General features: G+C 49.7%; 10 protein-coding genes across 10 annotated transcripts; 6 read left to right on the top strand and 4 right to left on the bottom strand.

Annotated features, from left to right (window-relative positions):
* Window positions 1-3,093: 3,093 nt before the first annotated feature.
* Window positions 3,094-3,417, top strand: ACP12 (acyl carrier protein; the record flags this gene model as incomplete). Its single annotated transcript, XM_018857033.1, has 1 exon — window positions 3,094-3,417. The coding sequence occupies one exon, from the start codon at window positions 3,094-3,096 to the stop codon at window positions 3,415-3,417; it is 324 nt and encodes a 107-aa protein (XP_018713030.1).
* A 676-nt stretch (window positions 3,418-4,093) lies between these two features.
* SDS22 (type 1 protein phosphatase-activating protein) lies at window positions 4,094-5,134 on the top strand (the record flags this gene model as incomplete). The annotated part of the gene is made up of 1 exon (XM_018858789.1): window positions 4,094-5,134. The coding sequence occupies one exon, from the start codon at window positions 4,094-4,096 to the stop codon at window positions 5,132-5,134; it is 1,041 nt and encodes a 346-aa protein (XP_018713029.1).
* A 1,261-nt stretch (window positions 5,135-6,395) lies between these two features.
* On the top strand, window positions 6,396-8,519 carry METBIDRAFT_39342 (acyl-CoA oxidase; the record flags this gene model as incomplete). Its single annotated transcript, XM_018857130.1, has 1 exon — window positions 6,396-8,519. The coding sequence occupies one exon, from the start codon at window positions 6,396-6,398 to the stop codon at window positions 8,517-8,519; it is 2,124 nt and encodes a 707-aa protein (XP_018713028.1).
* A 131-nt stretch (window positions 8,520-8,650) lies between these two features.
* Window positions 8,651-9,739, bottom strand: GCD7 (translation initiation factor eIF2B subunit beta; the record flags this gene model as incomplete). Its single annotated transcript, XM_018857160.1, has 1 exon — window positions 8,651-9,739. The coding sequence occupies one exon, from the start codon at window positions 9,737-9,739 to the stop codon at window positions 8,651-8,653; it is 1,089 nt and encodes a 362-aa protein (XP_018713027.1).
* Window positions 9,740-11,094: 1,355 nt separating this feature from the next.
* On the top strand, window positions 11,095-12,378 carry MED1 (Med1p; the record flags this gene model as incomplete). The annotated part of the gene is made up of 1 exon (XM_018857077.1): window positions 11,095-12,378. A coding segment is annotated over one exon (1,284 nt), but the record flags the coding sequence as incomplete, so codon positions are not given.
* Window positions 12,379-13,434: 1,056 nt separating this feature from the next.
* On the bottom strand, window positions 13,435-14,316 carry COQ5 (2-hexaprenyl-6-methoxy-1,4-benzoquinone methyltransferase; the record flags this gene model as incomplete). Its single annotated transcript, XM_018857072.1, has 1 exon — window positions 13,435-14,316. One exon carries the CDS (start codon window positions 14,314-14,316, stop codon window positions 13,435-13,437), a length of 882 nt encoding a protein of 293 aa, XP_018713025.1.
* A 130-nt stretch (window positions 14,317-14,446) lies between these two features.
* METBIDRAFT_154891 (uncharacterized protein) lies at window positions 14,447-15,251 on the top strand. The gene has a single exon (XM_018854603.1). It carries the CDS (start codon window positions 14,529-14,531, stop codon window positions 15,027-15,029), a length of 501 nt encoding a protein of 166 aa, XP_018713024.1. The 5' UTR covers window positions 14,447-14,528; the 3' UTR covers window positions 15,030-15,251.
* A 39-nt stretch (window positions 15,252-15,290) lies between these two features.
* CDC19 (pyruvate kinase) lies at window positions 15,291-16,805 on the bottom strand (the record flags this gene model as incomplete). Its single annotated transcript, XM_018857287.1, has 1 exon — window positions 15,291-16,805. One exon carries the CDS (start codon window positions 16,803-16,805, stop codon window positions 15,291-15,293), a length of 1,515 nt encoding a protein of 504 aa, XP_018713023.1.
* METBIDRAFT_154826 (uncharacterized protein) lies at window positions 16,738-17,354 on the bottom strand. The gene has a single exon (XM_018854601.1). The coding sequence runs from the start codon at window positions 17,227-17,229 to the stop codon at window positions 16,879-16,881; it is 351 nt and encodes a 116-aa protein (XP_018713022.1). The 5' UTR covers window positions 17,230-17,354; the 3' UTR covers window positions 16,738-16,878.
* A 2,124-nt stretch (window positions 17,355-19,478) lies between these two features.
* Window positions 19,479-19,907, top strand: MDJ2 (Mdj2p; the record flags this gene model as incomplete). Its single annotated transcript, XM_018857098.1, has 1 exon — window positions 19,479-19,907. One exon carries the CDS (start codon window positions 19,479-19,481, stop codon window positions 19,905-19,907), a length of 429 nt encoding a protein of 142 aa, XP_018713021.1.
* Between the last annotated feature and the right edge of the window lie 77 nt (window positions 19,908-19,984).

The raw sequence follows: 19,984 nt of genomic DNA, 5'->3' as shown, positions 1-19,984 counted from the left end.
GTGAAATCAACACGCCTTTTTATTTCTATCATAGTCACACGGTCATAACCAAAAGAAAACTACAAGGGCTTTTGTGCGAATTTTAAGTTGTTCGAGCTATATATGAGTGAGTGGTTTTCCCGTTCGTAATACCTGCTACATAAAAAACATTGAGCATCAAAATGAAGCTTTACAACGCGTTACCGCTTCTCACCTTGGTCCTTGCCGAATTGACCGGAAATTTGTTCTTCGAGGGAGATCAAATAAAAGGTTTTCTCCAGAGTAATTGTTGCAAATGAAGAAGGGACAGCGTTTGTCGTCGCAGAAGGATTTTTAAGCGCTGAAAATTTATACTTGAGTAAAAACCTGGGTAAACTCATCTTGAGTGGCGCCAAATCTGATTTTATAATAGACCGCGATAATGTTATGTGGTTTGAAGGATCGAGAGAGTTTATGCTTTGCGAAGATAATCTGATTGCTCTCAAAGGTTACTGCAAAACTGGAAAGCAAATTTCAATTAAGTTTGTCGAAATTTATTGAGCAAGTTTTAAAACCAAGTGATTTATAATGGCTTTAAATTGACCCTCTTCTTCCGATTTTTTCCCATTGTAATACCGAGTTTTACATGATATATACAGACTTGACACCAAGAAATACTGTCAGTAGCGTCAATTGAGTATTAATATATGTACGTACTGAAATTGTCTTTATGTCGTCTAAAAAGACATGCTTGATGAATTTCACAGTTGAGATATACTCGTAATACCGGAGAGCGTATTTTCAGCTTCCTCAAATTTCTGGAATAAACTTGCAGCGGAGTTGGTTCTTCCTTAATACTTTTTATTTTGCAAAAAAATTGTTCAGTGACCTTTTGTTGCTTTATCATTTCAGCCTTTGACATTTTCCTAATTGTGACCCCGCTTTTTGCTATCGTACCAATTTTTAATTTTTAATTTTTTCGAATCTTCCTTCAACAGTCAAGTCTATGAAATAACCATATCTTCTTTAGGAATACTGATACTCATCTAGTGATACTAATGCTGTAATTACTCAACATAAGGTTTTCTGTAACTCAAGTCTTTCACAATGTTCTACAATAAAGAAGGATAGTCCAATATCTGAGGCCCGGGCATAGTCATTGAGCATCTGGTCATCTTTTCAGGCTTCCTAATCGGAGCCGAATTAACCGGACTTGAGCTTAAGTAGCAAACATTCTAAAGACATTTTGGATGTCGAAGCCACATAGTTTCTTGAAAAAATAGCGAACATCAACTGAAGCGCGTTAATTATGTAGCTCACCATGAGAATAGTCATATCTGACTCGTAGATTGATACGAAAAAATTTGGCATTCTACTGCAATACTCGAGTACTTGTTCTTTATTCGGAATTCATTGGCATTGTGTGAAGGCAATGGCTGTATCTTAGTGGGACTCAGTCGGGATAACAGGAGTTAACTACGCACGCTTTATAGAAGAAATTTCATGGTGGCCATCTCCTTCAAAGAAAGAGTATCCCTTATGAATAAAGTGGTTATACGAACTGATATTGAGCGTTTGGAATGAGTTTATTTTTTTGGTTTCCCGTAACAAAAGTGTTTACTGAGTGAAGTCTTCTTCGCCTCAGAAAGGCTTTGATTCATTTGAACTTCTTTCAGATTTAATGATTTGTAAACATTAATTTGGCAGCACAATCTTTATGGTCTCACTCCTTAGATTTGTTCCGAAGTTTTTTAGATTTGGATGACATGTTTTGGAATATAAAGATTCTCTTTTTTAGTGTGATTACATCGGTTTAAATGCTTTTCCTTTCCTAAAAAAATCATGTAGCTCAGTCGAAGATTGATCATACTACACCTTCCTACACACATGTATCTATCCTCGAGAAAAAGAAGCGAGGGCCAATAGCTTCCATGAGAAGTGATTTCAGTTAGTTAGTAAGTACCAAAAACTACGCTTAATGCAGAAAGCTACAGTGTCTGCTTTTCAAACTTGGCATACTCTTTCATGGGTAGATATTCACATCCTGCTTATTCGACAGACTTACGCACTGCAAGACCAAAGCCGCACTGTAAATGGCCCTATGATTTCGGGATTTCAATTTCAGCCAACAATATGTGCGCAAGACAATCTGCCCTGGACCGTCCGCTTTACAAAGTCCATATAAAAAAGGTATCATGATTATTACGTACGAATTTCCCAGCTACCAGAATTATAGCTCTTCCATCTTCTAAGTGTTCAAAACTAAGTTCTATCCCGAATTCAGATAACAAACTTCCATCTTGTTCTTGCAGTCATATGCTTCTGCAGAGGGGATTTCTTAAAAGGCCCAATTCTTTTGTTTTTCGTGGCGAGTACCCCTACATAAGAGCTTCCATCTTTTTCTTGCAGGCACATGCTTCTTCAGAGTGGAAATTTTGAAAGAGAAGAAAGCCAGAACAGACTGCTGTGAGACATTCGAACAACTTTGCGTGAGCAGCATGACCTTGTGGATTCTGATTTTCTCGACGTTTGGTAATAATCACATGCGAGAGGCACAGCTGGAGCAGATTGTGGTTTGTCATGGTCTGGTTTATATTTCACGAATAAATGTCTTTGATTGGATGCATTCTAAGAAGTCAAGGTTGAAATGCAATGTGTCGCATATTAGCTGTGCAAGACATACAGGTGAATTCGAAATCCAAGAACATCCGAGCTAACTCGGGCCTCATTGGACGGTCTCTGACCTCTGGATTGTTTTCTTTATTGGACAGAAAAGTAGCACTGAGTCATTTGTCGTCACCACGAACACTTGGAGATATTTGCACCCGCACAACGGTTTCTCACCGCAGGCATATGAGGCCCATGATAAGAGGCCCAGGGCCCATAAAACCCCGGGCCAGCATAACTTTCCGCCACTCGTCTCTACACTCCGACTTTTTAGTCACCTCTAAATTATCCCCGACTTCTCAATCACCTCTTAATTATCCCGACTAGCCAAAACGTATACCCGGGCCACCAGCGGCGGCGGGACCGCGGTGTACGGGTGTCATGGGCGGGCCTCCACCATCTCGAAAAAACAAGAACAAAAATCTCGCCTCCTACTACCCCACCATTTCCACCCCACCGCCAAAAACCATGTTCAGACTTGCCGCCCGCTCGCTCCGTGCCCCAGCCCTCCGCGCCCCTGTGCGGTTCTACGCTTCTGCGCCAATCACAAAGGCCGAGGTCACGCAAAGAGCGTTCGACGCCTTGAAAACCGTTGCTGCTTTGCAGGAGTCCAAGATCTCGTTGGAGGCCAATTTCCAGAAGGACTTGGGCTTGGACTCCTTGGACACCGTCGAGGCGCTCGTGGCCTTGGAGGAGGAGTTTGACTTGGAGATCCCCGACAAGGTTTCGGACGAGATCAAGACTGTCGGCCAAGCCGTGGAATACATCTACGAGGAGGAGCAGAAGTTGTAGGCAGCGAGGCACGCCTGGCAACGCAAACATGACTCTGCAGCTGTATATATGTAATCGAAGGAGATCAACAACTAGCCGGACTTCCGGACTTGTAGACCAGGTGGCCTGGGTGCCACGGGTGGGGCAAAGACGGCTTGCAGGCAGAACTGACTTGCAGAAACGACCTGCCGGCAAAAATCAGGCAGAAGGGACTTGCAGAAACGACCTGCCGGCAAAAATCAGGCAGAAGGGACTTGCAGACAGAAACGCCCCGCAGCTTTCACAGATGCTGTGGATGGAATCGTCAAAAAATTCCCCGTCCCTGTTTTGTCGCTGCCCGCAGGAGAACTCCCGGCTCGGCCTCTCCAGGTGCGCGTCCATGGACCCGGATAGCCAGAAGTACTCAGATTCCAACACCGCCTATACCATGATTTTTCCTTGCTTCCGCCTACAGCCAGCTGCCGGGCGCCCGTTCCCGCCCCCCTAGACCGGGCCAGGCCCGCCCGGCATCGGCCAGTGGGGGCGCCGAATGGCGGGGCCGGGCCGGTCACGTGACCCCGCCCTATTCTCGCTCCGTCGCCTCGCAGGCTCCAGTGCTCCCAGAAACACCCCAATGACATCTGCCGCCTCCCCACCCAACACCCACGAGGCCCACACGGCCGCCGCGGCAGCCGCCGTGGACCACCTTGCCCACCGGATGCAGGATTCGGCCCTTTCGGACACCGACGAGGACCCCGAGGACGAGGCCGAAACCGGCGAAACCGGCGCCGTGGAGTACCCCGGAACTGTGGTTCCGGACTTGCACCCGGACCAGATAGCCAGCGACTTCGACTTGGCCCGCGAGTACCCGGACGACACGGAGTACATCGACCTCATCCACCTCAAAATCCAGAGTTTGGAGGACCTCAACCTCGGCCGCTTCCCGAAGTTGGAGGCGTTGTGTTTGCGCCAGAATCTCATCGAGTCCGTGGGCGGCGTGCGGGATTTGCCCGTGGACACCTTGGAAGAATTGGATTTCTACGACAACCGCATCAACCACCTCAGCAGCCAGTTGAACCGGCTCGTGCGCTTGAAAAACCTCGACCTCTCGTTCAACAAGATCAAGAACATCAAGAACATCGACCGCTTGGTGGGCCTCGAGAACTTGTACTTTGTGCAGAACAAAATCAGCGAGATCAAGAACTTGCGCACGTTGAAGAGCTTGAAGAACCTCGAGTTGGGCGGCAACCGCCTCGCCGCCATCCTGCCGGAAATGCTCCACTTGCCCAGCATCGAGCAGTTGTGGTTGGGGAAAAACAAAATCGCGCGCCTCGAGAACCTCGACAACTTGGCCTGTCTCCGCGTGCTCTCCATCCAGTCCAACAGACTCACGCGCATCGAGGGCTTGGACAAGTTGGTCAACTTGGAGGAACTCTATCTTTCGCACAACGGCATCGAGCGCATCGAGAACTTGGAGCACAACGCCAACCTCACGGTGCTCGACGTGACCTCCAACAGACTCACGCATTTGAGCGGGCTCGCGCACTTGAAGAAACTCACGGATTTCTGGTGCTCGTACAACCAGATCTCGTCCTTCAATGAGATCACTGAGCAGTTGGGCCTGTTGCCCGACTTGGACACGGTGTACTTCGAGGGCAACCCTGTGCAGCTCACCAACCCCACGGCATACAGACGGAAGTTGCGTCTTTGTCTCGGCGACTCGCTCGCCAAGATCGATGCCACGTACGTCCGGACATGATGTGTCACGTGATACCGTGGGTTCCACGGGTTGTGCGTTCTACGGAGAGTGCGTTCTACGGAGAGTGTTTCCAAAAGGCAGGCGCGTCGCAGAAAACGAAGGTCTTAGATGAGGCAAGTCACTGGAGCCCGGCCCCCAGAACATGGAGAAACATTTAACGGAAGTGGCCGCCCGTCGTGCAAGTTCTGCTGGCCCCGAAGACTCGTAGTCCACGTGACCTGGCCCCATTTTCGGAAAGCCTGCCACAAAATAACCGCATCTCGGAATCGGAAAACACCGCGAGACATAAGTCGTCAAGAACTGAGCCGCTTCTGTGTGCGGCCCTAATGCTGATTGCACCATATGGTTAATCAACATCGCGGGGCAACCTCGGACCAAGACCGCACCGCAAGCTGTGGTCTGTGCAGGTGCGGAACCTCGGTTCTATTCCCCACTGAAAGTGAGCCTTGGCCATTGAAGCTTCGAGGGGAACGGCGGGCTGAGTATTATGATGGTTCAAACACTAGAAATGTATTCCAGGCTGTTTTTTACGATTCAAATGGCAAGATAACATCTCAGGCCGCGAACATCAACCGTAATCTAGGAAATCGACCACTTCCTCCCAAAACTCATATTGCTACTGTGATCTCCCGCCCCAGCAACTGGTTCGTTTAAATGGAGCTTCATGTGTTAAACTATGTGTAGATGTACGTTTATAGCAACAACCTGGGAGTTCTTATTCCGTGCTGACCGGCGTCATTTGGAGTTCCTGTCGGCGCAAATCCCCCACCTAACACGACAAACAATTTGATTAAAATTTGCACATGGAGCCTCGGCTTGCTTGGATGAGCCTCGCTCAACGCGCGCGGGGCCACAAATCACATGACCCAGCCATGTAATATAAGAGTAGCGTGGCGAGCCGCCTTGGCACCCGGACTTTGAAAAAACACTCTTCTAACTGCTTCATAAAAGATCAAATAAAGTTCAAGGGATTCTGAGTACGCACCTACCGTGTTTGTATTTGCAGGAAACCAATTGTGACACTTCACAAGATTCACAAGATTCACAAGATTCACGAAACTCGTACGACTCTCAAGACTCATCGAAATCAAACGACTTCTTAGGACTCACATTCATAGGATCCTTCAAACGCACGCGCTATTTGGCTGTCTTCTCAAGCCTCCTTGAAACCACATTTTTTCGCAGCTGATAAGCCCGCTGAAATTCGCGACATCACCAAGTAAATACTCCTTTTTTTCTCGCCATGGGCTGCGATAACACAATGGCGTCAGTCGCGCAAGTCACAGGGTCCGTGGACTATGGCGCGGGCCCGAACCCCCGCGCTCTCATCCACGAAGAACGCGCCCGCGCAACCTTCGACTTGAACCACATGAACTACTTTCTTGAGGGCCTGAAGGAACGGGCCCTCGAGACCCGCTATTTCATCAGCCAGATGGAGCGGGACCCGATCTTGGCTGCAAAAACGGCGGACTACGATGCCACCAAAGCTGAGCACCGCGAGCTCACAGTCAAGAAAATCAATCGTCTCGCGCAATATATAGAAGTAGAGACGTTTGAGGAGGTGGAGCGGAGGCTCCTGGTTGTGTCGGTGTTTGATCCCAGCTTCTTCACGCGCATCGGCGTGCACTTGGGCTTGTTCCTCGGGTGTATTCGAGGCAACGGTACCGCGAACCAGATGCAATACTGGTTGTTGCAGAAGGAGTCCGCGTATGTGAAGAACCTCTACGGGTGTTTTGGCATGACCGAGTTGGCGCACGGCCTGAACGTGGCCGGCTTGGAGACCACCGCCACGTTCGACGCGGACACCGACGAGTTTGTGATCCACACCCCGCACTTGGGTGCCACCAAATGGTGGATTGGCGGGGCTGCACACTCCGCCACGCATTGCACCGTGTACGCCCGCCTTATTGTCAAGGGCAAGGACTACGGAGTCAAGACCTTCGTGGTGCATTTGCGCGACGCGGACCACCAGTTGATGCCCGGCGTGTCCATCGGCGACATTGGCGCCAAGATGGGCCGCGACGGCATCGACAACGGCTGGATCCAGTTTTCCCACGTGCGCATCCCTCGCTTCTTCATGTTGCAGAAGTACTGCAAGGTGTCCGCGGACGGCGCCGTCAAGGAGCCGCCGTTGAACCAGCTCTCGTACTCCGCGTTGTTGGTGGGGCGTGTTACCATGGTCAAGGACTCGTTCCGGTGGTCTGCGCGCGTCATCACCATTGCTCTTCGGTACGCCGTGGGCAGGAGGCAGTTTAAGGCCGCCTTGGCGAAGCCAGGTGACCCCGAAACGCAATTGTTGGACTACCCGTTGCACCAGCGCCGGCTCATTCCTATCTTGGCGTTGACCTACGCGTTTTCTAACGGCGCCAACGTCTTGGCAGAGACTTCCTCTAGTACCTTGGACGAGTTGGACCGTGCCGTTGCTGCAGGTGATAAACGCATGTTGAGTGCTGGTGTCGACAAGATGAAGTCACTTTTCGTCGCCTCGGGCTCGTTGAAGTCCACATGCACCTGGCTCACTCTATCCAACATCGACGAGTGTAGACAGTCCTGCGGTGGCCATGGCTACTCATCGTACGCCGGTTTCGGAAAGGCTTTCAATGACTTTGCTGTTCAGTGTACGTGGGAGGGCGACAACAATATTTTGGGCATGTCCGTGGGCAAGCAGTTGATGAAAAAGTACGCTGCAGTGAAGAAAGGCGAGCCAGCCACGGGCATTCTAGACTTCTTGGGACTGTACAAGGAGCTTCTCGGAAACGAGCCCGTGTTGCTGAAACAGGACTTGAACAACCCAGCAAAGATCATGCTTGCCATTCAAACTGCGCTTGTTAGAGCCTGTGCGCGGGCTGATGAAGTTTTGGAGATGAGAAAGGGTGATACAGACTACATTGGGGCCGACCTTGTCAACCTATCCAAGTTGTTGGCGCATTTCTTCTTGTTGAAGGCGTTCCTCGAGAAGATCGAGGCCACAAAGGACCAGAAGGACTTGGCCCCAGTTTTGGACTTGTTGGCGCAATTGTATAGCGCGGCTATTGTGTTGGAGGCGTTCTCCGGGACATTCTTGACATACTCTGTTGTTTCTACCGAGGCTATGGCTCACAATTCAACGGATCACATCGCCGAGTTGTGCGCCAAAATTAGGCCACATGTGATCCCCTTGACAGACTCGTTCATGATGTCTGATATGATGATCAACGCGCCAATCGGCTACTATGACGGAGACATTTACCAGAATTATTTCAAGACGGTGACCACCAACAACCCCACTACGGATGGTAAGGCACCCTACTCTACGGCGATCGAGACCATGTTGAACAGAAAGTCTCTTGAGGAGAGACAGAGGTTTGAGCGTGAAGACGAGGCTGCGGAAATCTTGTCCAGTTGAGTTATCAACAACGCGAGGAATATAATGTATTAGATGGAAAGAAAAGGAAAAAAAAATGAATGAATGAAGGAAAAGATATTGTATGAAGGTATGCTAATGAGGGTGTGATGTATTTGCAGAGCAGCCAGAGACTACTCCAAGCTGGTGTCCTCGGGCTTGTAATTATCGAGCACAATTCGATATATGAAGGAGGGCGCAAACCCGCCGACATTGGTGATGTAAATATCGATGTGTTCCGGGGGCACGTAGTCGCCCAACGGGTTCGTCACCACGTCAACGTTCTCCATGAGCTTCGAGTTGCTGTAGCTCAACACCTTGCCCGAGTTGCCCACCTCGATTAAGTCCTCCCGGTTGAACGGGTAAAGGGGCGACAACTTGTAAAGCCCCGCCACACCAAAAACAGGCGTCTTGTGCTCCTTGGCACACTCCACCACATTGGCCACCCCCGAGTTCAGCATGCATCCACCGTTGGCGAAAACGGTGTTTGCACCCAAAATGACTTTACCTACACGCGGCATCACCGCAAACACTGTGCTATCGGGAATCAAGACGGTCTGGATCTTGTTTTCCGCAAGCGCTTTCACGAACCTGTGGGCATCCTCGGTATCGTTCGGGAAGCTTTCCGTGACAAGCACGGTGAAATTCCGCTTGGCGCGCGCCTTGATGAGAAACTGCAACACGGTGTCAGAGCCTGGGGTTGCAGTCAACAAAAGCTCGTTTTCGTGAATGAGATCAGCAGCCATGTTTTCAAGTTCTTCCTTGACGTTGGAGATCTCGTCGATCAAATCCCGGATGCCCTGGATGACAATGGAGCGCATGTCGCTCAGCTGCTTCTTCAGTAGCTTGTGCTGGGGGTGCTGTGTGTCCTGCACACTGTGCGCAGTGGACAAGAGGCTGAACATCAGGCTGATCATGGGCGTGTTATCCTGCGCCAGCGGGTCGGCGGTCTCGATCTCGTCGCGGATAATGGCCAACACACGCCTAACCACGTTTCCGGGAATGAACTCCCGCGGACTGGCGTGGTGCAAGTCGAGCCCCACCTTCCTAATGAGGGCAATGAGGTCGTGCGGATCCGTCCACCGGGCCGCCGAGATCACTCTCATGAGGACGTGAGCCACTTTGAGGGCCACGTCCTTGTCGCCGGTGTGCTGCTTCCGCTTAAGCTCAAGAACTAGCGGGTCCACGAGTGCCTGGACATCCAGGGTTAGGGCAGAGGGCATGTTTTGTTCGGGTTTTTATGCGGGTTTGGCGGCACAGAAGTGACTCTGGGGGCCGAGATATTTTTTTGAGGTGAGAAGAGAAGTGCGCCCCAGGTATTGTGTGCAGGTCGCTGACATCGGCTCCTCCAGGCGGTGGAGTTTAGCGTTGCGATTCTATGCTGGATTTTCGGGTCATCGGTACGTGAAATCTTCCTGATTGTATTTGCACTTCCCCACTGCTTTATATTGCATCCAATACGTAAACATTCACAGCCCAAAAAGACCGTCCAGGCCGTGGCTAATGGAAGGGGCCGGGCCTAGTTTCGACACTTGGTGCGTATCTGAGAGCAGTTTTAAGGCTTTTATATATGTTAGGAGCTGTTTAAACGCTTTTATATATGTTATTTCTACATGATTGCTCCTCTGATCAGACGAATCTACCAAATAAAATGGGGTTCTTGGCGCATGGATACTTCTCGCTTTCTAGTGCGCTCGCCTGCTATTTATTTGGTAGTGCCATCTACCATCTGCCATAACGTTTCACACAAATTTAGCAGTGCTTCGTTAGAAAATACTTGCTTTTCCGCCGGACACGCTCTGCTTTCTTGAATTGACCTGTCTTTAATTGCTAGTGTTTTTTTACTAAGTCTAGTGCTTGAATTCAGTGGGCCACTAATGCCTGCACTGGGTCACGTGTAGTGGTCCGAGCAAAGGTCGAAAGACTAGGCACCCCATAGACCAACCGCCTGGAAAACCTTCATGATATAGAAATTGCGAGAAGCAGGCTCTCCAAAAGTCGCCACTGATTTCTTGCGGAAGAATTAACGTGTTTCGATTTTTGTGGGTTATATTAAAATATTTCCAATGTGGACGTTGAAGCGTGCGAAGTTGTAATATTGCTAACAATGCCAAATGTTTCACATCAGCAAGAAAATTGGATTGATACTCTGCAAGCAAAAGCTCTCACAGCAGCAAATCTACTCGTAATTATACCCATAACTCTTAGCACTCGTCCTTGGGAGACTGGACTGAGTACGATGCACAGTGCACCCATCTGATAATTCTGCCCCAACTAATTGATGTGTAACAGCTAAAGCCCAATAATGCATCTGTCCCCAAGAAACAGGCCCGGAATGAGGGACATCAAATAATACTTATGTAATTGCCCATTTTGGACCACTTTGCCTGCCGTGAACAGCAAAAAAATTGGCGATCAACACGGTCACGTGACGCGACTCATCTGTTTCTATTCACATCTGATTGCGTGAAAGAGCATGGATCTCCACAAGACTACTTTAATATTGCAGCAAGATTTTCCAGGAACTTCTGACGCCATCAACAAACCCAGCTTTTACTGACTCTCTTGAATACTCTTAATGCCTTATGAAAGCGCGCTTCAAGACTCGCTCCGGAGGCTCTATAGCGAGTCTTCTGAATTTCGGATCTCTATTGAAATCATCGTCAAATTGGCCAAAAGCCTCAGTCTCGACACTTTTGTTGATACAGAGGAGTTTCCTGGCGTGACACGTCTCTCAATTGCTGGATCTCTTCTTCTCTTGGAAATCGATTTCGAAGATGATCACACAGTGTCTAAAGTGAGTCTTTCTCTGGGGAATCACCCACTGGAAACTCTTGCAGAAGAAAACTCGTCTGCAAAGATTTCCGGAAACATTGTCTCAGAAACTGCTACTTCTGTATCGTCGAAAAACGGGGCAAAAACTGTTGTCTTATCTTTTCTGCCCGACCTTAGAGCGTCGTTCCTTCGAACACTGCAAACACAGCTAGGGCTCGGCCAAAGTTCTGGTTCCGTCGCCGAAGAAATTCTTTTTGCCAGCCTTGAAGGCCCAAAATTGGGATCATTTCCAAGAAATTTAGAATACCTCGCGGACCTTGATCGCGTCTCGCCACCGGAGGGAGATTTGATTGTATACATAGAAAACTTGGCCATGTATATGTCTGCCATTCACCACCAAGAATGCATACTCAACCCTGAAGATTGGCAGATAGCAGACGGTCTTACAAACAGTGTCGGGAAAGTGATTCTCAATGACAAAGACCAGAGACATGTGGGTGTCTTTCTACAATTCTGGCAAGATTGTCGCGTTCTCAACCATTACTTAATCCAGGACCAGAGGCCTCAGATGGGAAGAAAATACTCTGCTCTTTTAGCTATCGAAGAGTCCAAATCTCCAGCGGTGGACTATGTGTTGGATGCCAAATCTAAACCATGGCATATCCTGACTTCCAGTGGCGAGAAATTGCCATATTTTTTCGGGGGCGAGACTGAATTTGCCCACTTACATAACCACCAGAGTGTCACTGCAAACTCAAATTGGAAACTCGTGCTTCGGTTCGCGGAACCGATCTTTTTTCCAGAGACGCTCTTGCAGTATTTGGGCATCACTGACTATGAATGTGCAAAGCCACTGGAGCTCAACAACATGTGGAATGAAATTGCTGAGACAGGAGAGCTCAGATTCAAGAACACGGCGTTGGAGTATGTGTTTGCGTTTGACGAGTTTGCTCCCCACGTGAACTTGCTGGCGGTATCTCTTGGAAACCTTCACATTCTTGCAGAGCTTTTACCTGCTCTCCGAAACCAGATCACATTCATGAAAATCTTCGAGAGTGTTGCTCTAGACAAAAATAGTGAGTACGTCGAAAGGTCAGACGCATCCATTGACGAGGAAAACAAGCAGAGAATCAGGGACTCCTTGCAACTCTCAAGTGACGTGCCTGATGCAGAACTTCTTGGCCTAAATACAATCTCCAATGATTATACGGGTGTACAAATGCTTGACCGTGATCTTGACTTGGGTGACTTCATTAAGAGCGAAAGTGAAGAAAACGATTCTATGATACAAGACGATTTCAACGCAGACACCACAGAAAGCTTCCGGCTGGACAAAGCATTCTTTCAAATCACGTTCCTGGAGGTTTGCTATGGAGAGCCGGGGTCTGAATTTGTTTTGAAAATCCTGGGCCAGGCTCCTGGATCAGGTGAACAAACTGTGGACGCAGAAGTCCGGATTCGGAACGGGCAGATCCTGAGCGTGCAGAATGACGAAGATGTGGATATGCTCATCGATACAGAGTTGACACAGCGCTTTGTAAAGAGCCTTGCGCTTGGTGAGGATGTTTTACTTGCACTGCAAGAAATAGCATTGTGAGCAGATCTCTGTGTTTCAATAAGCATCCCTCATCACAGCCAGATGTCTAATGGAGAAATGGATGCAGCACAATCACGAACATTAATTAACGCATCTCCATAAACATGTGAGAAGTGAACGGCTGTCATCATCAGAAGTGCTTCATCGAATGGCGTTTGAGGGATTTACAAGCATACTATTGATAGAAAGCCACTTACTCTTCACTCTTGAACAGACGGGCAGTTCTTGGGCTAGCGCCCCATCTCGTGAGTTTCACTGTTGACAAGCGTGACTCCTGAAAGTTTGATTGGCATTTTCATGGTAGTTTCTGTCAACAGACAGGTCCAAGAAAGTGTTTTTTTTTTTTTTTGCATTGGCAACATGACCTCCGAAGGAGCATGGCAGTGGATCCTGAGTGGAACAAATAGGCCCACCCACAAAGTATGGGTCACTGCACCCATGAGGGCAATACTGCCCTGTGTCTGGGCCCGAATCGATCGTTCCTTCACCCTCCAACATTCATCAATTTCTGGTGATTACTATGTACATGTAAAAGACACGGGAGCTCTAAAGCTTGACACCAATATGGATACTGGCCACGCCAAAAGTCAAGTTCTCGTAGCCCTGCTCGGGCACGTAGAAACCAGCCTTTTCGATCATGCCGCGGAACGCCTCCTGCTTGGGGAATCTCTGGATACTCTCGACCAAGTACTGGTACGAGTCTCTGTCGTCAGCAATCAACTGGCCCATCAACGGCAATGCACCAAAAGAATAGGCCTGGTAAACATAGTCGACCACGGGGTTTTCCACGTGGGAGAACTCGAGGCACGCAAAGATTCCGCCGGGCTTCAACACACGGTAGGCAGTGTTCAAGCCGGCTTGGATGTTGGTGAAGTTACGGATACCAAAAGCAATCGTATACACGTCCTTGGACTCGTCGGGAATCGATTCCATGGTTTCACCGTTCTGCTCGAGGAAGCTGACTCTGTTGGAGCCGTCGTTCCATTTCGACTTCTCGTACCGCACCCGGCCCTCGGCCAACATGTCGGGGTTGATGTCGGCCACAGTCATGGTAGATTTGGTGTCGCCAAACTTCTGCTCGGCGTGCTCCAAGAGACCAAACGCGATATCCCCGGTACCGCCGGCAACGTCGAGAAAGTCCAAGGGCTTCGAGGAGCTGGCCCGCATGCCGGCATCCAATCTGTTGATGAAGTGGTGCTTCCAAAGTCTGTGCACACCGAAGGACATGGCATCATTCATCACGTCGTATTTGGACGCCACGGACGAGAAAACGCCGCGCACCATTTTCTCCTTGTCCTCCTTGTTCACGGTCCGGAACCCGAAGTGCGTGGTGGCAAGATCCGTGTTTTTCTTGGCCGGCTCGGTGGCGCTGGCTTCACCTGCTGTTTGAGGGCTGCCCGTGGGTTTGGCGTATGTTCTGGCAAGCATGGGGAGCTGGGCCTTGCACGGGCCGAGCGCAATTCTCTTCAACATTAAGTGGGAGGTCATGGGACGCAAAAAAAGAGGGAATATCAGAGGTCTCGCAGACTCTGGCGTGTACCTATACGGGTGTTTGAGAGAGCAGGTCCAGGCACGTGTTCGGGGAATCGGCACTTGTTCTGGGTTGTTTTTCGAGGACAGACGACTTTGTTGGTTTCAAAATGGCCGGGCAATCTCCAAGACGCGGATCGGGTGCTTTGTATGTTCTTCTTTTAAGACTGCCTTCTGGAGAACGAGCAGGTATCGCTCACTTTTCAGGCGTCCTGCACGCAGCGCCGGGCTCCGGATCTGATGGGTCTTTTGATGCCCCACGATTCTGTGGCTACGGTGGTGTATGGCTCCGGCAGGCTGGGATTCTGGCAGGGAACTGTACGGAAAGCCGTCTTATTGGTGTCTTGGTGGCAGTTTTGAGTGCCCTAGCTTGGTGGCCTGGAGGACCGTATTGGCGGAGGCGGTCACGTGATGCCCAGGGCCATGCCCGAGCTGATCCGCCACTACAATTTACCAATGAATGGGTCGGGTCTATCTGCGTCTCTCTCTTCCTCTGCGTCTCGCTCTCTTTCTGCTCCCTCTCCTTTTGTGTGTGTCTGCCTTTGGTGGGATCAAACGTGCCAGACGGACAGACATTTATTAGCTGCGAATGTGCTACTTCGTATGTTTAGTCGGACAACGCCAGCAAAAGGCCAAATCTGACCATTGTGCACGTGCATGGCCGACCTTCATTGGCCAGCTCCAGGCTGTCATTGCATTGCGTTCCGTCAAGACACTCGCCCAAAAGCCCGTGGCCAGATGGGCAGATGGGAAGAGTGCACACGAGCACATCCACAGGCATGGCAGTCTACGTGACACGGCGGCCTCTACGCGGCAGTACAAAGTATTATGTGGCATTTCCTAAGTGGTCCGATGAATTGAAAAAGCGCAGCTTAAGCCTGCACGATTCTGATGGTGTTGGAGTGGCCCGAGCCTCTGGTCCATCCCTGGATCGTGACGATGGAGTCACCCTTCTGGAGGATGCCCAAGTCGCTGGCCTCGGCCACGGCCCATCTCAATCTGTTCTCGACGTCCTCCTGCCAGTTCTCCACCTTATCCTTCTCGTAGACAAAGGGGTACACGCCCCGGTACAAGTGGGAAAAGCGCGCGGCACGGGGGTTTCTGGTGACCATCATGATCGGCACGTTGGGCTTGTACTTGGACACCAATCTACAGGTCTTTCCGGACGTGGACAACACCACAATGGCCTTGGCGTTCTGCTCGTAGGCGGCCGAGACCGCGGCAATGGCACAGGTCTCGGTGGTGTCCGTGGGTCTCTTCACCAAGGACCGGAGCTCGTTGAACAAGGTGGTGTAGGAGATGGCCTTCTCGGCGATGATGGCGGTGTTGTGCATCATGGACACGGCCTCGAACGGGTAGTTGCCCTTGGCGGTCTCGCCGGACAACATGACACAGTCGGCGCCGTCCAAAACGGCGTTTCCGACATCGGACACCTCTGCCCTGGTGGGCCTGGGGTTGTAGGTCATGGACTCCAACATCTGCGTGGCGCAGATCACGGGCTTGGCGGCCAAGTTGCACTTGGAGATCAACTGCTTCTGCACAACAAAGACCTGGGGCGCGGGGATTTCAATGCCCAAGTCACCGCGGGCCACCATGACTCCGTCGGTCTCCTTCAAGATGTCGTCGAAGTTGTTGACACCCTGCTGGTTCTCGATCTTGGCGATGATCTGGATGTCCTTGCCGTCGTCGCCCAAGACCTTTCTGATCTCCTTGATGTCGTCGCCGGTTCTGATGAACGAGGCGAAGATCATGTGCACGCCGTTCTGCACTCCGAAGCGGATGTCGCTCTTGTCCTTCTCGGACAACGCGGGCAAGTCCACGTCCGTGCCGGGCAAGTTGACGCCCTTGTGCGAGCAGATCTTGCCGGCGTTGACGGACTTGACCTTCAAGGTCTGGTCGTCCACGACCTCGAGCACCTCGAAGGACAACACACCGTCGTCCACATAGATGATTCTGCCCTTGTCGATGACCTTGGTGATGTTCTTGTAGTCGAGGAACATGACCTTGTCGTCACACAGCTTGGCGTAGGCGTCGTCGGTGGTGAACGTCATCACGTGATCCGCCGGGATCGGGAAGTCCTCGCCGCTGACGGTGGTGCCGGTTCTGATTTCCGGGCCCTTGGTGTCCAAGGCGATGGCCAAGGGGCGGCCCTTATAGAGCTCCTCGGATTTGCGTGCATTGTCGATCACAGACTGGTGGTACTCGTAGGAGCCGTGCGAGAAGTTCATGCGCACGATGTTCAAGCCGGCTTTTCTCAACTTGACCAACACCTCGGCGTTGTTGGTCTTGGGGCCGATGGTGCCGATGATGGACGAGCGGCGCAACGACTTGTCGGGGGTCTCGGTGGTGTTGAGCTGGGTCAACCAGTGCAAGGAGGATTGAGACATGGAGAGGTGTGTAGATTGGTGAGGAAAAGCGAGCAAAAAAAAGCTCGAAGGGAAGGGCCGGCTGGAGCCATGCCTATATAGTGGGCGCGCAGGCCATGGGCCGGTTGGATGTCGGCCGGAGTTGGCGCGGGCGATGTCCGAGGGCGCTGTGTGCAGGCTCACCGGATGCAGAGGAAGCGGGCAGCGATGGCGCTGGCGCCGCTGGCATGGGCTTAGAGGTTAGAGGGGCGCGGAATTCTAGGGCCGTGGGCAGAGATGGGACGGCCAAGAGGGGCTCTTTCTCTGTGCTTTTTTTTTTCTTTTTTTCTTTTTTTTTTTCTAGTTTGATTGATTTGTAATGGTTTGGTTTTTTTTGATCTGTCTCTGTTTGATCTGTCTCTGTTTGATCTGTCTTTGTTTCAGTCTGATCAGGGTGCTTGATCATTTGCTAGAATCTGACTTGATTTGATTAGATTTGGTTCGCTCTGATTTGTCGCGTTGTCGCGTTGTCGCGTTGTCGCGTTGTCGCGTTGTCTCATTCCAAGTTGGCGGCCGGTCTCGTTTCTTTCTGCTGTCTCCAGTCAGCTTATTCTTCATTCCGGCCCAATCTTCTAATTCCGCCCAATTTTTTTGTTCCAGCCCATTCTTTGTGCCAGTCCGTTCTTTTATTCCAGTCCATTTATACCCACACCCGTATGTCCCTTATTTCTCTTCTGCTCTTTTTGTTTGGCCAAGGCAGCTGGCCCAATTTGCTTGTCTCATATTTCCTCGCTTGCTGCAGACCGTCCTCGTGGGCCTGCTCCACGCATAGCTGCCAGAGCCGCGTATGCGCTTATAGGACCGCCACGATAAAGACCACATAAAGACCACATAAAGACCACATAAAGACCACCACGCCAGATTCCCGGCCTACTCCCGACACGGGCATCGGCCCGCTTTAGTGCAGTCCACCATTATTCTCTTACGGGTCCCTTTTTAGGTCCATGGAGGGCGAGATCGGCTCAGCCAAATGGATCTCATTTACCTCTCTATTTTCTGGGGCTTTTCGGCCCACGCGCTCGGAGATCTCCGCCGCAAATTGCCGGCTGCCCGCGGGCCAGATGATTTTCTGCTGGGGGCTTGAGTAACCGTATCGTTTTTTATTCCTAATTGGGTCGTTTTATTCGTTGATCCTTTTGATTTCTCTTCGGTTCCATTTATGATTTTTCTCTCATTTTTATTTCAATTTCCCTTTTGATTTCTCGTGGGCTTCTCTTATGATTCTTATCTCATTTTGATTTTAATTCCCCTTTTGATTTCTCTTTTGACGTCCCTTTATAATTCTCTTCATCGTTCTCTTTTGATGTCCCTTCAGAACTCTCTTCATAATTTTCTCCTTTGATGTACCCTCAGAATTTTCTTCTAATGTCCCTTCAGAATTATCTTAATAGTTTTCTCTTCATTTTCATCCCAATTCTCCTCTGAACTCTGTTTTGACTAACCCCGCTCCACCCTTCTGCTCAACTCTTTACCCAGCTTACCCCTTTATAGATCAGGTTCTATTTTCTTAATGTTCATCACACTTCTTCACACTGCTTACTCACCTTCAATATACCCTGAAAATCTATATTACACCTTTCTGCTCCATATTATATTCCCTTTCATGCTTCGATTACATGTTCTTGTATTTCATGCGTCGCACCCTTGCGCACGCTTTGTTATGGACATTCCATTTATAAGACATCAAGCTTCCAAGAATTTGGTTGCAATTCTCTGAAAATGAGACTCAAACAAAAGATTAATCCTCCTCAAGCTTCAGTGTTTTCTCACAAAATATTCCTCGGATGCATTGGTCTGATAGCCAGAGAGAACTCTAATTAATGAGCACCCATCCAACGATAGAAGACCTACACCATGAATGGCCTTGTATATCCCCACTTTATGAAATCACCCCTTTCTGTATCTAGCCTTAATAGAAACCACAATCGTAAACAATCGAAAAAAAAAGATCCGACGTATTCCGCAAAGTATCTTCAATACTTCACTCTGCCCCAACTGCGTTGCGCCCTCAGGCCCACAAATCCAATTATGCTTATATCGTCAAATTCCAGCCCTTACCATTGTAATACAAAACATAGAAAGCAAGGCAATGGGACATCCCACACTATGCCACCTAGTTATATTATCGAACTAAACATCTGCGCGTGGGCCAGAATCTCACTGATACTATTCGGTGTGGTTTCTCACCTAATTCTGTTTTTCGCCTTTTTTTTTGGAAGCAAGTCAGAATGGTAATTCAAACTCAGAATACACCAAACTGAGTTCCGGCCCATGGCTTAGCAACCAAAGGGTCAAGCGTCCATATTCACAATAACCCAAAAGGGCCCATGCGCTCATCGTCCTCCTAATTCATTTCGCATTATCTGTGATCCGAAGTACCCCTTCAGCAAGAATACCAAAGGCTATGATTTTTTTTTATAATCGAACAAAAACAATCATATCATTTCAAGACTCCAGCCTCGCCCGCTTAGTTTGGCGCTGTTGCCTGTTGCCGCAAATTATCGCCATCCTATAAGATCGCACAGCTCGGACTGCGAAATGCATCTGCATAGGATCCCGGCCCATTGGTCTTTGCCTCCACCTTTTTTACTGTCTCGTTACAAGTCTTCTCTGCGTACCGCTTGATTCTATTTATTTCCTAGCCCAGATTGTCCCATGGTCTTGCCTATAATCATTGGCGTGGGCGCCACAGTGTTGGCTCTTTCTGGGAAAGCCTTAGCAGGTACGGTCCATCGGTTCAACCGGCTTTCTCCACAGATGATCGCCACCCTAAATAAAATACGCTTGGATGGCCCGGGCGACTCGTCGCTCAACAGGCTGGCCAATGAGCCATCTCATATAAAATATCTCAAGTCGCGGTTCAACAACACCGGTTTCGAGAGCAAGATGACCGAGCGTGAGGCGCTTCTAGTGTTGGGAATCGAGGCAAGCGAAATCTCGGGTTTGACCCGAGACATTTTGAAACTGCATTATAGAAAACTCATGATCATGAACCACCCAGACCGCTCCGGAAGTGTTTATTTGTCGCAGAAAATCAATCAGGCCAAGGACGTATTGGACAACAGTTACTTGTTGAAGAAGTGATCTTCTGCCTGGCCGCATGAAACCACGAAGTACGGTTTTATCAGCCACTATATTTTTTCTCTTGCATTTGGTTTTAA

The sequence above is a fragment of the Metschnikowia bicuspidata genome (assembly GCF_001664035.1).
Source record: "Metschnikowia bicuspidata var. bicuspidata NRRL YB-4993 chromosome Unknown METBIscaffold_2, whole genome shotgun sequence".
Lineage (NCBI taxonomy): Eukaryota > Fungi > Ascomycota > Pichiomycetes > Serinales > Metschnikowiaceae > Metschnikowia > Metschnikowia bicuspidata.
Note: the sequence above shows the minus strand (reverse complement) of the source record. Positions and strands in the feature narration are given on the sequence as shown.